The sequence below is a fragment of the Zalophus californianus genome, chromosome 15, assembly GCF_009762305.2.
Source record: "Zalophus californianus isolate mZalCal1 chromosome 15, mZalCal1.pri.v2, whole genome shotgun sequence".
Classification (NCBI taxonomy): domain Eukaryota; kingdom Metazoa; phylum Chordata; class Mammalia; order Carnivora; family Otariidae; genus Zalophus; species Zalophus californianus.
The window spans coordinates 35,614,487-35,629,966 of NC_045609.1; the positions used below are offsets into that span (position 1 = coordinate 35,614,487).

At 38.4% G+C, this 15,480-nt stretch overlaps 1 protein-coding gene across 5 annotated transcripts in view; it reads left to right on the forward strand.

The window, feature by feature from the left end:
* SAMD8 (sterile alpha motif domain containing 8) overlaps positions 1-11,630 on the forward strand; it is a 45,520-nt gene extending 33,890 nt beyond the window's left edge. The window contains exons 5-6 of one of the 5 annotated variants that reach the window (XM_027596135.1): positions 2,445-2,595; positions 2,762-3,408. In XM_027596135.1, the coding sequence (XP_027451936.1) occupies positions 2,445-2,595; positions 2,762-3,066 (456 nt within the window). In that variant the 3' untranslated portion in view covers positions 3,067-3,408. Of the gene's footprint in view, positions 1-2,433; positions 2,616-2,761; positions 3,409-11,287 lie in introns of those variants that run through there. The other 4 variants (XM_027596138.1, XM_027596137.1, XM_027596136.1 and 1 more) reach the window with 4 other exon arrangements.
* The last annotated feature ends 3,850 nt before the right edge of the window (positions 11,631-15,480 follow it).

The following is a 15,480-nucleotide window of genomic DNA, read 5'->3' on the forward strand; positions in this document are numbered from 1 at the left end:
CTGGGCTTGATCCCAGGACCCTGAGATCATGAGCTTAGCCAAAGGTAGACCTTAAGCCACTGAGCCACCCAGGTGCCCCTACAGTCTTATGTTTTATATTTAAATCTTTACTCTTTTGAATTTATTTCTGCACGTGGTGTGAAATAGGGATAGAACAATTTCCCCCCGAATAGCATGGTAATTGATTAGAAGAGATTTTAAAGAATAAAAATATAAGCTTATTACACTGAAAAGAGAATTTCTTGTAGCTGAGGGATTTAATTGTGGGTCATCCGCTAAAGAGAATGTTTTATGTGCATAGGGCTGTAATGTGTGCTGCAAAAATAAATTAGATACCATTCCTCTACAGTATGGCTAGCCCTTTTTCTGTCTCTAATGACTGTTTTTCATTATCAGTTAGTTATATATGGACATTTCTATTCAAATCTGCCCTAAATACTGTTAATTGCTTTACATTATAATATAACCTACTTATTGACCTGTATTATTTGTAGCAGTTGTTAAAAATAAAAAGTTAAGGTGATAGTTACTAGCAATCAAGTCCCTTACAGTAAACTCCATGGGGCATTTTCATTGAAATAAAGTAATTGCTTGAAATCTCATTCCCAGAACTAGGAGGTTTAGGGATAGAAACAAGAACCTACCTGTTTTTGAAATGTAACAATGGACCCACCTTAAGGAAAGAACATACAGAATATTTGGGACATTAAAATTGGAAGGGATGAGGAAACTTAAGTAACTGAGCAATGATTGCTTTCTTTTGACTGGCATCACTCGATTCCTGCCCTTGTCTGAGAGATATTTTCCTAGGAGTCTCAGTTCTTCACTGCCTGATTTTTTACTTTCACAAGAGTACCATCTCCAACCCTATTCTCATTAGAGGTCTTAGAAGAACCAAACTATGTGGATTTTAGTAACTTCTCTTTCCTTTTCTCTAATAATAAATCCCTTTTCCTGTCCTGCCTTTCACTGAGGCAGAAAGGGAAAGCTAGGTAGTATATAATCAGCAGATGAGATTTCTAATGAAATTGTGTTATCTAATGAGGTTATTTCTGTTGTTAATTAGCCATAGTAGAATCTTTAAAACATAGGACTTTGTTTTTTTTGTTTGGTTGTTTTTTTATTTTTTGTTTTGTGAGGTTATTTTTTTAAGCTCTAATTGACTTTATTAAACATTTCGTGAATTCGGCAGCACCCCATCTAGCAAGTAGAGAAGCCCTCTAAGACATAGAACTTTGGAATTGGACTTCCTGGATTCACATCCTGGTTATGTTACTTACCAGCTGTGTGACCTCTCTAAGCCAGTTTCCTCAACTGCATAATTGAATCACTTTATAGGATTGTTGTGGATATTAAATACAGTAACACATAAAGCCCTTAGCACATAGTAAGGGCATGTAAAATTTTAGGAATTCTTTGTACTGTTATTATGTGTTAAATGCCTTTTTTAAAAAGAAGGACCATTACTCAAACTCTCAAACTCTTCCTCAAAATGGATTACTTTTTTAAGCTTATATATGGGAGTTGGGATTGGGTTTGGCTATTAATAACAGGAAATTCAAGATGGCATGGTTTAATAAACAGACAATGGTTTATTCTCTCTCATAAGAGAAATTTGAAATTAGGTCATGTGTAACTATATGGGAGACTTACCAAAAACCCATGATTCTCCTTTTACTCTCCTGTCCTAACACTTGGCTTGCGTCCTCAAAGCCACTTAGTGGTCCAAGATGGCTGCTGCAGCTTCAACTGTCATGTCTGAGTTGTAGGCTGGAAGAAGGAAAGGTGAAAAAGACTTCCTCCCACTTAAATATAAAGTTTCCTTTATAAGTAGCCTTCCCAGAACTCTTCCACTTACATCTTATTGTATAGAACTTAGTCACAAAACCACACCAAGCTGCAAGGGAGGCTAGGAAATGCAATGTTTCCATTGAGTTCATTCTGTTACTAGTGAAAAAGGGGAGAATAGATATTGAATGGTAGCCATTGTCTGTGTCTCGTAGCCTATTTCTTATTGGCAGAACAATCAGCAAGTACTACTGTATTATTGGATTAAAAACTTGAAAATATTTTGTGTAATAGTGACCTTTTCATTGTAAAGGAACTCTTGGTAAAAGAAATTTGAATTACATTGATTTCATGTAATTACCAGAATATTTCTGACCACCCTTTCTTGATGTCTGGAATTAATTAGACTGGGAGTTTGGTTGCTTTTGTTTAGATCTTATTTCTAAGAAATTTGAATTACATTGATTTCATGTAATTACCAGAATATTTCTGACCACCCTTTCTTGATGTCTGGAATTAATTAGACTGGGAGTCTGGTTGCTTTTGTTTAGATCTTATTTCTAAGTCATTTAGCATTTGAATTTCAGTGTGAATGGATGTTTGGAAGAGCCTACCTCCCTAAGCACTTGAAGCACTAATTTGTAGTTTCTTTATAGATATATGGCAGTGTGTGGGAGAAACTGCGCCGGGCCTTTGCCATTTGGAGTGGCTTTGGTATGACCCTAACTGGTGTTCATACTTGTGGAGATTACATGTTCAGTGGCCACACAGTCGTCCTAACTATGCTGAATTTCTTTGTCACTGAATGTAAGTATCTCTTTAGTTGACTTAGATGACTGGCTGCAAGAGGAGGCTGTGGGAAGGGTGTCAAGTTCTATGAAGAATGAGAGTAACAGACTGACCTAAGAAACATGTGGCTTAGAAGCATTAGAAAGAATGTGGTTTTAAAACGATCTTTCTGTCCTTTTCCCAGATACACCAAGAAGCTGGAATTTCTTGCACACTTTATCCTGGGTTCTCAACCTCTTTGGAATCTTCTTCATTTTGGCTGCTCATGAACATTACTCCATTGATGTGTTTATTGCCTTTTATATCACGACAAGACTCTTTTTGTACTACCATACTCTAGCCAATACTAGAGCATATCAGCAGAGTAGGAGAGCAAGAATTTGGTTTCCCATGTTTTCTTTTTTTGAATGTAATGTGAATGGTACCGTACCTAATGAATATTGTTGGCCATTTTCAAAACCAGCAATAATGAAAAGATTAATTGGATAAAGTCTATCTTTGTAATGGGTTCGTGATTAAATATACAGTAGTTGTTGAAAGTGAATAACTTTGCTTTCTCCCCCTAAGCTGTTCCTGGATGCCTTGCTTTTTGGCTTATATGTTGACAAAGTGAAGTTCCATGTTCTTAGCAAGGCTGTGATTGTAGAACTCAAGGAAGAGCAATTGAGTCCTTACATCTCCGTTTGAATAGGAAGCTTAAGTAGATGTTACTGACCCTTCTCTTTTGGCAGACTTAATGTTGTAATTGAAGTCAGGCTGTTACCCTCACCTGTTGAGTACTTGCTTATTGAACTTAAGCAATTTGCTGATTGACAGTGTTTTTGTTTTGTTTTGTCTTTAACTTCATTAGGACTCTAGTCGAGAAATATTTTTTTTAAGGTCCTTATTATCTTCAAAGGAAAAACCCCTACCAAATGAGCAGTATTTGTTCTTTGAACTAATCTCTGACTTTTTAAAAAATGCAACTCTAGAAAGTGATCTGTGTTACTAACAAATAATTTTTGCCTTCTGAACCATCTTTAAGAAAAGTATACTGAACATACCAGGATGCCTGAAACAAGAAGAGAATGGAAGGGGCCATACATGAGGTGACAAAGTACAAGTATAGTACTGGCATTTTCACCAAAATGCAACAAAAGATGCAGTTCCTATTTTGTTCTGAGGGTTCAGTATGACTGTCAGTAAGTGTTCATGAGGGAAAAATGGCTGCATCCATAAAAATAAAATTGGCTTAGTTTTAGTGAGGTAGGTACCTGGAACAACTTTGTGCTATAATTGTTAGTTAGACATATGACAGCCCAATTTTATACCTTTAAATGATGTTACTTAATGAGCAAAATAGTGGAGTGTTTTACCAAATGTTAGATAAAGTTCTTGTGTCTGTAAGTAGGGAGGTATGCATGCAAAGAATATTTTTTCTATTTTTGAAAAATTTATAACAGTTGCAGGCATAATACAACTTTTGGTTTTTGAAATTTGTCATTCTTGGCCATCAGAAGTAAATAGTCTCAGACATATTTGGATATGAAAAAAAGATTTTGTTGTTTTTCATTTTTAAATACAATTGTGTACATACATTCTTTCTATTTAGTCTTAATTTGGCAGTCAGGAAGTGATATAACTTAGTTGCTGTTTACAACACTAGAAATTTAGTACCTTAAGTAATTTGACCTTTGTGGTAACATTTGTCACTTTACTTTTAATGATTTTGGTTAATAGTTATGACAGTAGAACACTTATGGAATTGGATTTTGAGCCCCAATTGATTGAGCTTAGCTACTTGGAATATTAATTGTATAGTTTTTACATTCCATTTTAAAGCAAGGAGTTAGAAAAAGTGCTGGCATATTGAGGTCTAAAATTAGGCCACTTAGCAGAAACCTGCTCCTAATGTGGGTGAAATATTTTATTTTTGCACTTTGAGTCATATTCCCACCCCTGTATAAGCTACAGAGGAGCCTGAATGGATTGGGCAGGAGAAGAATTTTATGCAAACAAATTTCAGCCAGTGCTGAATGACCCCAATTTGAGTCTACTCTGAATATTATTTTTTTATTTCTCACCTGAGAAATGGCACAAGGCAATTCAAGTTTTATTATGCTTTTAAATCTCATACTTGAGAATCTTATAAAATCTTAAATTGTTGATTCTAATACATGCTAGGGACAAAAATGTCAACATTTCTTCTAAGGAAACTGCATAATCATGAAGGGTGAAGGATGTTGCCTATACCACTTAGAGTACTTTGACACCCGAGGTCAAAGCTGTGTAACTGCCATTCTTTCCAAGTGACAGAGGAAGACCGTATATTTAGCTAGGGAGGGACAAATGTTGGCTTTTGGAAAAATGTTTGAAAAAAATCTGTAGCAACATTAATTCAAGAATGTTAGAAAGCTACTTAATGGTAAACTTCCTAACATCAGTCTTATTTCCTTCATGTGGATTCTATTCTAGAACAAAATCGAAAAAAAATTGCAAGTAACTTTGCAGAGCTGTTGACACTGAGAGTGCCTAACAGCAGACTGCAATGAGGATTGTAAAATAAGTTTTCAGCTTGCATTTATCATATCTGATTTGAGGAAAAGGTAGGCTAGATTTATAATTTATTGTTGTAACTAATACAAGGCAGTGTTTACATAAATTCATCATCTCCAAGTCTCTTTCTTGGAAAACTTTGACACAAAATTCTTTTCCTTTTCTTTTTTTAATATGAAACCTATATTTTAGTTGTTTTTTTTTGTTTTGTCCAGAAATTTCCAGATTTTGTCTTTGTATTTTTTTTTTCTTGTTAAAGTGTAAACCATTGGAAGGGTGGTATTTATATTCACATTTTGGGTGTGAATGTGCCTAGGTGGAGAAGCTACATATGTGTTTTTTATCCTATCTACAGTTGCAGACTTATGAGAGGCTTATATTCTTAAATACTGAGACCTTAGTATAGAAGGAACCAAGAAGGTTTTTGGTTTGGGGATACAAACTGGAGGTTATATTGAAAGTCCTTGATGCATTTCTCTATATTCCTGGGGGCAGTGTAGCCTTTTTTCTTTTTTTATTTTCTTTGCTTTCTTTTTTTTTTTTTAAGTCTCTGCAGGGCGTTGTTACTGAAGCGTAATTGAAGTTCATAGGGAGTAGGAAGTTTTGAAGAAGGCAAGTGTGCTGTTAACACTGAATAATTTGGGAGAAACCTTTTTTGGCTATTCTGCAGAATTCTCAAATGGCTATCCTCCTTAGTTCTCAGTGGCCAGAATTGCTAGAGTGAAAACACAACTTCCACATGCTGGGTCTGTTTATTAGTTTTTTGTTTTTTGTGTTTTTTTTCATCAGAAAGCAATGAGAGTAGCCTTAGAACCAGTCAGCTAAAGAAATGTGGACTGTTCACTAGAAAGAATCCATTGACTGAAGCCCTGCTGGTTCTGTAACTCTGACACTGCAAGTGGTGTTCTTTCTTACCCTGTACCTGCCGAAGTATTGTTACTTAGAATTCCAAAAATCTTATAATTTGTAAACAGAGAACAGAGAAGCCAAATCCTCTTATAGCTGATATGAAACAGTCTGTTTTAGAGACATCTGTTTGAAAAGTGTTATTTATACATTCAAAATCATATTCATAACACTAACCTGCTTTGAGTGTATTCAGCAAAAGGCAATTTCATCATGAGTTTTATAGTAAACATTTTCTAAAGATTCTTGTTCCAAAATGCTTGAGAACGTTAACCATGTTCTTGTTTTAAACTCTGTGATCTAATAAACTTAACTCTGATAGTCTTTTTGTAGACTTAAGTTATCCTTTACTAAGAGTAATTACAGTAAGAGTCATGTGTCAGTTCTTTAAGGTATTCAGGCATTTGAGACAAGAAAGTTCTCCTTTAGAATAGTCCAATAGCTTTCTTAAACAGTATTGGTTTCTTTTAGATAGTTTCAAAGCCAACAAAGCATGTCAGTTTTAATGCCATCTTCACTTGGCAGTTAACGATGGTTTGCATTTGTAAAAAGTGTAGCCTGAATTACCTGTATACCTCTATAGAGACTTGTTAGTAACATCAAAAGTCAGACTGCTTCAGGTCACCAGTGAGAAAGGAAAGAGGCTGAGGGTTTTTCCCTCTTTGTGTTTGAGTGGCTCTGAATGACCTAAATTACTATGAAAGTAGGTTTTGGTCTCCCTTCTCACCTACCCCTCACACCCAGTGAAGGCCACCAATTTCCAGTAACTAAAATGTGGCCTATTACTATACATCAAGTTCAATAAAAATATATATGAAATCTGTAAACCATAGTTCAGCTACCAGTAAAGTTGGTTTTAGAATATGTTCTACCCTAAATTAGCCAAAAGACATTTTATTCAGTGTATTCCATGTTTAAGCATAAGTAAGGTTTGTGCTTGATAGGAAGGGAGAGGGAATACTATGATAATTTCATTATTTCAGGTCTGTTTCAATATGAACTACTGGGTTATCTGAATGGTAGCCAGGCTATATTATTAATGTCATCTTAAAAATGCTTCATTTTAATAATTTTTTATTCAGAAATCTATGGATTGTTAGGACAATTGAAGTATTTCTGATATGGAACAAAGGAAGTGGAAACTGGTACTTAGTGGGGGAAGCAAAATTAGCTTGGACTAAAGTGGGCGTGTTTTGTTTTAAGAACTCTACCTAAATGTAACTCTGTCCACAGAGAAACTAGTATTACTTGAAGATGTGAACGTTTCTATGGTAGCCATACCTTGAAGCACAGTGTTGTATATAAGTAAATATCTTGATTCTAAATTAAATCCAGATTTAACTAATATATTATTTTATATCTTTGTTGTATTAAAATGTTCAAAAATACTAAAAATAAAACATTGGAAAGTTGAATTGCAGTCTCTTATTTGAATGTCTTTGCATTACTAACGCAGCTCATCTGTTTTTTATACAGTAAATTTTTATTTTTGCAAATGATTGGGCCCAGCAACTTTAAATTTTAATATAGTACCTAGTTCCTGGCATTTACTAATTCTTAGTTGTCTATTAGATAAGCCATTTGCCCTTTCTCCTTTCTTTGTGTAAACTAGGAAAGAAAAGTAATCTTCCTGAGGGCATTAGAATAACTGCAGATTAAGATGAGAGGGAGGGAAAAGAAGTAAATAGCTAATTATTCCTGGACACATTAAAGCTTTTGTTTGTTTGGTTGGTTTTGATTTAATTGTAGATTATATGGGAAGATGCCTTCATCCTGTCAGGTCAGCTTTGGAAATAATGATGAACAGGGAAAGAAGGGAAAAGAGCTGTTCAGGGTAGCTCAGTAGCCCAGAACCATGGAGTAAACACTAAGAAACACTAAGCATTGTCATAGGACCATATGGACTTAATCCATGACTGAACTTATTTTCGTGACCACTACTAATTGCAGCCTCTCTGGCCCCAGATAGTCTCTCTCGGGATGCCCAGGACAGACCTAGAGGCTACTTGGTGGAATAGAAAATGCACTGATTTAGACTCTGAAGGCCTGGGTATGAGTTGCGTCTCTGCCTCTGATTAAATTAGGTCTTTTCTTCCAGCTCCACTTAACTTTATGTGTAAGGAGGGGAGAAAAAAAATGCCTTTCTCATAGGTTGTATTAAAGGCCAGATATGAAAGTACTCTACCCTTGATGGTGTAGTAGCTGATACATAATGCTGAAATATTAGTTGAATTTAGGTCAATAAAACAGGGCCTATGCCCCCAAGAAATTAATAATCTAGCTGGGAAGTTGACATGAAAAGGTAGCCAACAACATTCATTGGTGGAATAAACCCATAGTTTTAAAACTGCCTGGTTGAACATCTTCAGGGATAGGAGAAAGGCAGGTGGGGAGTTTGTACCATTTTCATGCAGAGTTGGTGTTTTACATATTTGATTTTCCTTGTAGGCTTTCTCTTTGAAAAAAGAGTTGAGGATTCGGTGTCTGGGTGGCTCAATTGGTTAAGTGACTGCCTTCCGCTCAAGTCATGATCCTGGAATCTGGGATCGAGTCCCACATCGGGCTCCTGGCTCAGCGGGGAGCCGGCTTCTCCCTCTGGCCCTCTCCTCCCTCATGCTGTTTCTCTCTCTCTCTCTCTCTCTCTCAAATAAAGAAAGAAATAAAATCTTTAAAAAAAAAGTTGTGGGTAGGGGAAGGAAATGTTTGGAAACAGCTGAGTAAATAGATAATTTTACTCTCTTTGTTTAATGTTAGCTTGGGAGAGGAAGGGCTTAGTAGGGACTGAGGGTCCAAGCAGAATTTACTAGGCATGTAAAACTTGAACTGAGCCTTCCCTGAAGGAAAAATTGATAAGAACATGATGAAAGGTTTGACTTACTGTCATGCAAAAAATTGGATTTATGTATGTATTAGAGAATTGTTGACAGGATATGTGTTTTTATTTATTTTTTTAAGATTTACTTATAGGGGTGCCAACAATTAATTGGGCCTCTGCCTTTGGCTCAGGTCATGATCCCAGGGCGGGCTCCCTGCCTAGTGGGGAGCCTGCTTCTCCCTCTCTCTCTGCAGCTCCCCCTGCTTATGTTCTCTCTCTCTCTCTGTCAAATAAATCTTTAAAAAAAAAAAAAGAAACTTATGTGTTCTTAAAAAATAAAGATTTACTTATTTATTGAGAGAGAGAAAGAGCAAGCAGGGGTGGGGGAGGAGCAGAGGAAGAGGGAGGGAAGGAATCTCAAGCAGACTCCCTGCTGAATGCAGAGCTCGATCTCACAACCCTGAAATCATAGCCTGAGCCAAAATCAAGAGTCAGATGCTTAACTGACTGGGCCATCCAGGCGCCCTGACAGGGTATGTATTTTTAATAAAACAGAGGAGTTAGTAAAGGGCACAAGTGTAAGTCAAAAAGAGAAAGGTAAGATGATGGAAAGTGCCAGATCAAACTGGAGATGAAGGCAAGGCTTACAGACCCTAAGATAGTAGGTCCGGGAACCAGGTTCCCACAGTCTGCTTCTCCCTCTCCATGTGCCCCTCCTCCTGCTTGTGCTCTCTTGTGCTTTTGCTCTCTCGCTCTCTCTCTCTCTGACAAATAAATAAAATCTTTTTAAAAAATAAAATAGAATAAAACCACCACGAACTGTTCATATTCCAGCCTTAAGAGTCTTGGATCCCACTCTAAAGAAAACACATGTACCTAATGGTTTTTCTTTTTCTTTTTCTTTTTTTTTCTTTAAGATTTTATTTATTTACTTATTTGAGAGCAAGCACAAGCAGGGGGAGCAGCAGAGGGAGAGGGAGAAGCAGGCTCCCCGCCAGAGCAGGGAGCCAGACTCGGGGCTCCATCCCAGGATCCCAGGATCATTACCTGAGCCAAAGGCGAATGCCCAACCGACTGACCACCCAGGCGCCCCCTAATGGTTTTTCAGTACAGATTAGTCAGCAGCCTTCATCAGTAAGATGTCAATGTACCTGAAATTTGACCCTGTTTTTCCAGAAAGACTGATTTTGTAGGCGGGAGAGCAGTTGGCAGTAGTGATGTGATTTGAGGGACTCCAACATGGTGGAAATCACACCTGCAGAAATTTGATAAGCCTAACTGTCCAGGCAAGATTCTGAATTTTCACTATTGATCACAGGGGTATCTGTGATTCTTACTATCTTTTTTTTTTTAAGATTTATTTACTTATTTGAGAGAGAGCGCGTGTGCAAGCAGCGGGAGGGAGGGGCCAAGGGATGGAAGCCGACTCCACGCTGAGCCAAGAGCCCGATGTGGGGCTCAATCTCAGGACCCTGAGATCATGACCTGAGCCGAAACCAAGAGTTGAATGCTCAACCAACTGAGCCATCCAGGCACCCATGATTCTTAGTATCTTTTTAAAAAGTTATTAATAGTAAGTAATTAATGAACATAGTAACAAATTATATAAACTAAAAACTTTTCTTCCTGCCCCTGTGCCCCAGCCTTTAGTTCTCCTTCCAAGAGGCAATCTTTTTTTTTTCTAAAGATTTTATTTATTTATTTGACAGAGACACAACGAGAGAGGGAACACAAGCAGGGGGAGAGAAAGAGGGAGAAGCAGGCTTCCCGCTGAGCAGGGAGCCCGATGCGGGGCTCAATCCCAGGACCCTGGGATCATGACCTGAGCCGAAGGCAGAAGGTTAACGACAGCCACCCAGGCGCCCCGAGGCAATCATTTTTAACTAGATGTTTTCCCAGAGGCATTCCATGCATATTCAAACAAACAAATATATATTTTTCTATTTATGCTTATATTAATTTAAACAAATTGTAGCATATATACATATATGCACATATATACATGGTTTTGCACCTTATTTATTCCACTTAACATATGCCAATGCCTTCCCCTCCAAGGACACAGCTTAGTTGAATAAGTTAGATTTATTGTTCATTGAAATGAGGGAGAATGCACACCAGGGTAAATTATAGGGCATCTCTGCTGGAGGGTGTTGGGAAGGGACTTACAGGATTTGGGTTTGGATTAGGTGGTTTGGGAGGAAAGGTTTAAGGAAGCATGGATTTGCTTTGGGTTGAATGCTTTCAGGATGCTGGGGCAATTCTGGGCATCCTAATCTTAAGGCAAGAGGAATGAATCGACGCTAATGTTATAATTGTTAAACAAAAATCACTCATATTAGGGTAGAGGGATATTTGGTTATTTTTGTGATTTCAATAATGTTCATGTTTTTATCTATGTTCAGACATGATTATTGATAGCCTTGTTTTTATCTTGATCTATCATGGTCACAGGTCTCCTTGTCATATGTTGGTATTCTACGAAATTTTTTATGTTCAACAAGAAAACAGTAGTCCTAGCTGTGGGTGCCAGGCCAGCTTCTAGCAACGTCCAAGTTCTAGCTGATGATACCAGGCCAGCTCCCCAATGTCAAGAACTGCTTTTCTCTTTCCCACCTGATACATTAGTGTTCTTTCCATATAAGTACATAAAGAATGCCATTTGCTTCATTCTTGTTAATGGCAACATGATACTCTATTGTATAGATGTCATTCATAATTTATTACTCATTCCCTGAAGTGACTTTTAGATTGTTTCCTATTCAAACACTGCTACAATAAATATTGATTTGCATGTGTGCAAGTTCATCTGTAGAATAAATTGCTAAAAGTGAAGTTGTTGTGTCCAAGGGTTTGTGCATTTTAAATTTTGTTAGATATTGTCAGATTGACCTTAATAGAAGTTGTACCAATTTATTCTTCCACTAGCAATGTATGAGTTTGCCAGTAAATCCACACCATTGCCAAAATAATGTATTACTGAACTTTATCATTTTTGTCAATCTGAAAGGTTTAAAAATGATATCTTAATTCCCTTTCTACATAAGTAAGCTGCAGAAGTATTTTTAAATAGTAATATAGTAAGGGAACGTGACAGCTTTATTGGGATGCATATCTTTCTGGAGGACTAACTGCATTGCATACTGTGTCACATATTTTGTTAAAAGCCCATATGACTATAAAATATTGAATGGGAAAAGGAAGATGATCTAACAGATTGAGAAGGGTTTCTCCCATTTTATTTATAGCATAGTCTTTACCTTGTCCATCTCTTGCCATTGCAGGGGGCAGGGGGTTGATAATTGTTTTCCCAAGCACCCAAAGGAAGCTAAGTCCTTTCTGGTCTAAAGGAGAGTCTGGAGGACTCAGTTGCTTTCCATTTTAAAGTTCTATAAAGGGTAAATGTTAATACCTGCCTGCCACCAGCAGCTAATATTTACTCTGCCATGACCTACGAGACATTCCAGGGATCTGAATTTACCCTGTCCATTATAGGGCTCCATTATAGGGCTCCATTTTAGATATATATGAATGGAAGGGCTCCATATTATAGGGCTCCATTTAGATATGAAGTATGGAAAATGTTTTGAAAGAATATTTATCAAGCATTTATTGAGCACCTACCATATGCCAGGCGCTATTTAAGCACTGGTGCTTCAGTGGTAAATGAAAGTCCTTGCCCTGAGGAAGCTTACTTTCTAGACAATAACATATGAGAAAGAAGCATCCCTGACAAGTGTCAACTAGTAACTGGCAGTGGTGTTCCCTTACTTAACATGGACAGTGTTCTAGAATATCACATCAGATGAGGGCTCTGCATGATTGTGATGGACCATCTTCACTCATAAACGGGCCTGGATAAATATATGCAACACAAAAATAACCAGATGCCCCTCTCCCTATTAATATGAGTAACTAAGATACTGAATTGTCCCAGTTTTCTAAAAACACTCAATCCGGAATAGCATCCCACCTCCTTGTTTCCTTAAACCATCCGCAGCATCTCCTAACCCAAGCCCAAATCTTGTGCAAGCCCCTCCTAACACCCTCTTACTGAGTTTTCCTATTCTTTTCCATAGTGTTTTGTCTCTCTTGCTACGTGAATTTTAAAAAACTTTGACTAATGTGTGCCCCCCCCCATGAATTTTGCTTGGTGGGAATTCACTCTTGGTAGCCAAAAGTGGATACACACACACACACACACACACACACACACACACACACAGACACACACACACACAGTAGAAAACATAAAAGGATAGAGTGATAAGGGAGCATTTGCTATCTGACAGCACTGAAAGGCCTTCTGCAGAGGTGACATTTGAGTAGAGGCCTGAATGAAATGGGGGAGGAAGCACGTGGATATCTAGGGGTTGAGGGAAAAGGGAGTGTATTGACCTCTAGAATAGGCTTGGCATGTTCTCCAAACAATTAAGAGGCCGACTTAGCTTAAGAGTGAGCAAGGGAAAGAATGATTGGAAGTGAACTTAGAAAGAAGTGGCCAGTGCTCTAATCATGCAAGCCTCAAAGGTCCTGGTGAAGACTAGATAGATTTTGCTTCAAGTTACAGGAAACCATCGAGAGATTTTGGGTTTGGAGTGACTCACATCTCCATTGTAGCCAGAGTGACACTGCCCTTAGGCTAAGGCAGAGAAGACCTCCTATGTGGGTGACTTGCCTGGCCTTGGAGACAGTTGTCTCTGAAAATTTCATCAAACTCTTCTGGGTCCTTTATTAGAAGTCTAGAAGAAGGAAGGATGCACAAGGAAATGAAAGCCACAGCAGAACCAAAGGAAAATGGACCATGATCTCAGAAATTCTGTGGTAGAATGAGGCATCAGTGGATGCAATAGGAAACAGGATTTTTCTTAACATTCCTTCACTTGAATAAAAAATTCACAGGCTAGCAAATTAGTTATGTGAGCCTTGTTTTTGGTTCAGAGGTTGGCCTTTGCAGATGGGCACCAGCAGAGGGTACTATAAACCTCAGCAGCCTGGATGCCTTTGGTCTCAGGCACAGAATTAAGTATGGAAGTTGCTGTTTTGAACATAGTGGGTGCATCAGAATCACCTGGCTTTCCCTCCCCCCTTGCTCTGTTTCTAACAGGTTCCCAGGTTAGATGCAGAAGATGTTAGATGCTGATGCCTCCCAGTCAGTTTGTTTCTCTTTCTGGAGGTGATAGGAATCCCCTGAAGAGCCTTTCAACAGTCTGCGGCCCCTTCCCTTAAGAGCATTTCAGAATGGGGTGGAGTGAGAATACAAGTGTTCCTGCATTAGTTCCTTCCTCCCTCCCCTTAGACAGTTGTAGAAGTGTCCACTGAAGTTCTATACAAATAGTTACCGTAAGCATCACGCTTAGCTTTTTTGTTCTCTCATTCCATCTTTTAATTTTGGTTTCCAATTGTACGTTAACAAGTGTACAGAAATACAATTGACTTTTGGATGTTGGCCTTTTATCCTGTGACACTGCCAAACTCATGTACTGTATTAGTTATAGAAGTTCTTTTGTAGATTTCTTAGGATTTTGCATGTAGTCATAGACAATCTTGTCCATCAATGAATAGTGACCATTTAATCCTTCCCCCATTCCAACTTGAATTCTTATTTCTCTGGTGGCCAGAACTAGATCTGCTGACCCCATTCTGTCATGATATTCAGGAGCAGTCAACACACCAAGTCACAAAGCAATTGAAAGTATTCTGAATTCTAAGTGACCACTGAGGACACTTAGCGGAAAGATATCTGAAATCATGATGAGAGTGTTGGCCCTGAGATGAAAGAGGCCTAGCCTTGAAATAGTTCTCATTGGCCAGAGTTAGAGAGTAGAATCCTACCTTCCTACAGTGGGGAGGTTAGCCAGGAGTGGGAAGAGTCTAGCCTTTAGCACAATCCTGCCACTCTGAGCCAGGAGTTCCTGTGTGGGTCAGGTACCTGAGTTGTAGCATCCAAGGGGACTCTTGGATTAAGCCTTGGGGTGGACCAGGGCTTGGCAGAGATGAAAGTAGACCTCAGCCCATTTGATAGGTCATGGGAATTAGTAGCTGCATTCTCATGGAGGGCTCCAAAAGGAAAGCAATAGATTGGGCTTCTAATCTAGGCAGAAGGCTAGAGAAGTTTGCCCTTTCTTGGGTAATAGTTGAGTGGAGATAAATGACATCTGGGAGCAATGTAATTCATTTGTGTTCTCCCTGCACACTGCCTGGTGTCTTCATACATTGGCACTGGGAGCATGACCTTCCTTGGCCCTCCCTTTGTCAAACTCTTTTTCCTGGGGACTAGCTTCTAGGGTCCATTCACTAAGCAGCTCCCATTTTCACAGCTTCATCCTTCCTTTGCTTCAAAACTTAAAGATAGCCATTGTCTTCTCAAGAAAAATAGCATGTCTAAAATGCATTATGTTTTCATTTCCCTAGCTGTAGTGTAGCATGTTTTCGGAATAGATTCAAAATTGGTACTGCCTTTGGCCTCCCACTCTGGGCTTCACCCCCCGCCCCCATATAATCCTTCCTGTTAGGAAAACCATTTCAAATAGAAATGGCTGGTAACCTCAACTGTTACACTGTAATAGGGCTTGATTTACAGGGGGGGAAAGCCTGGCTTCTGTCTCCTACACGTGATGGCATGGTACTATGCCTCAGTTCGTGCA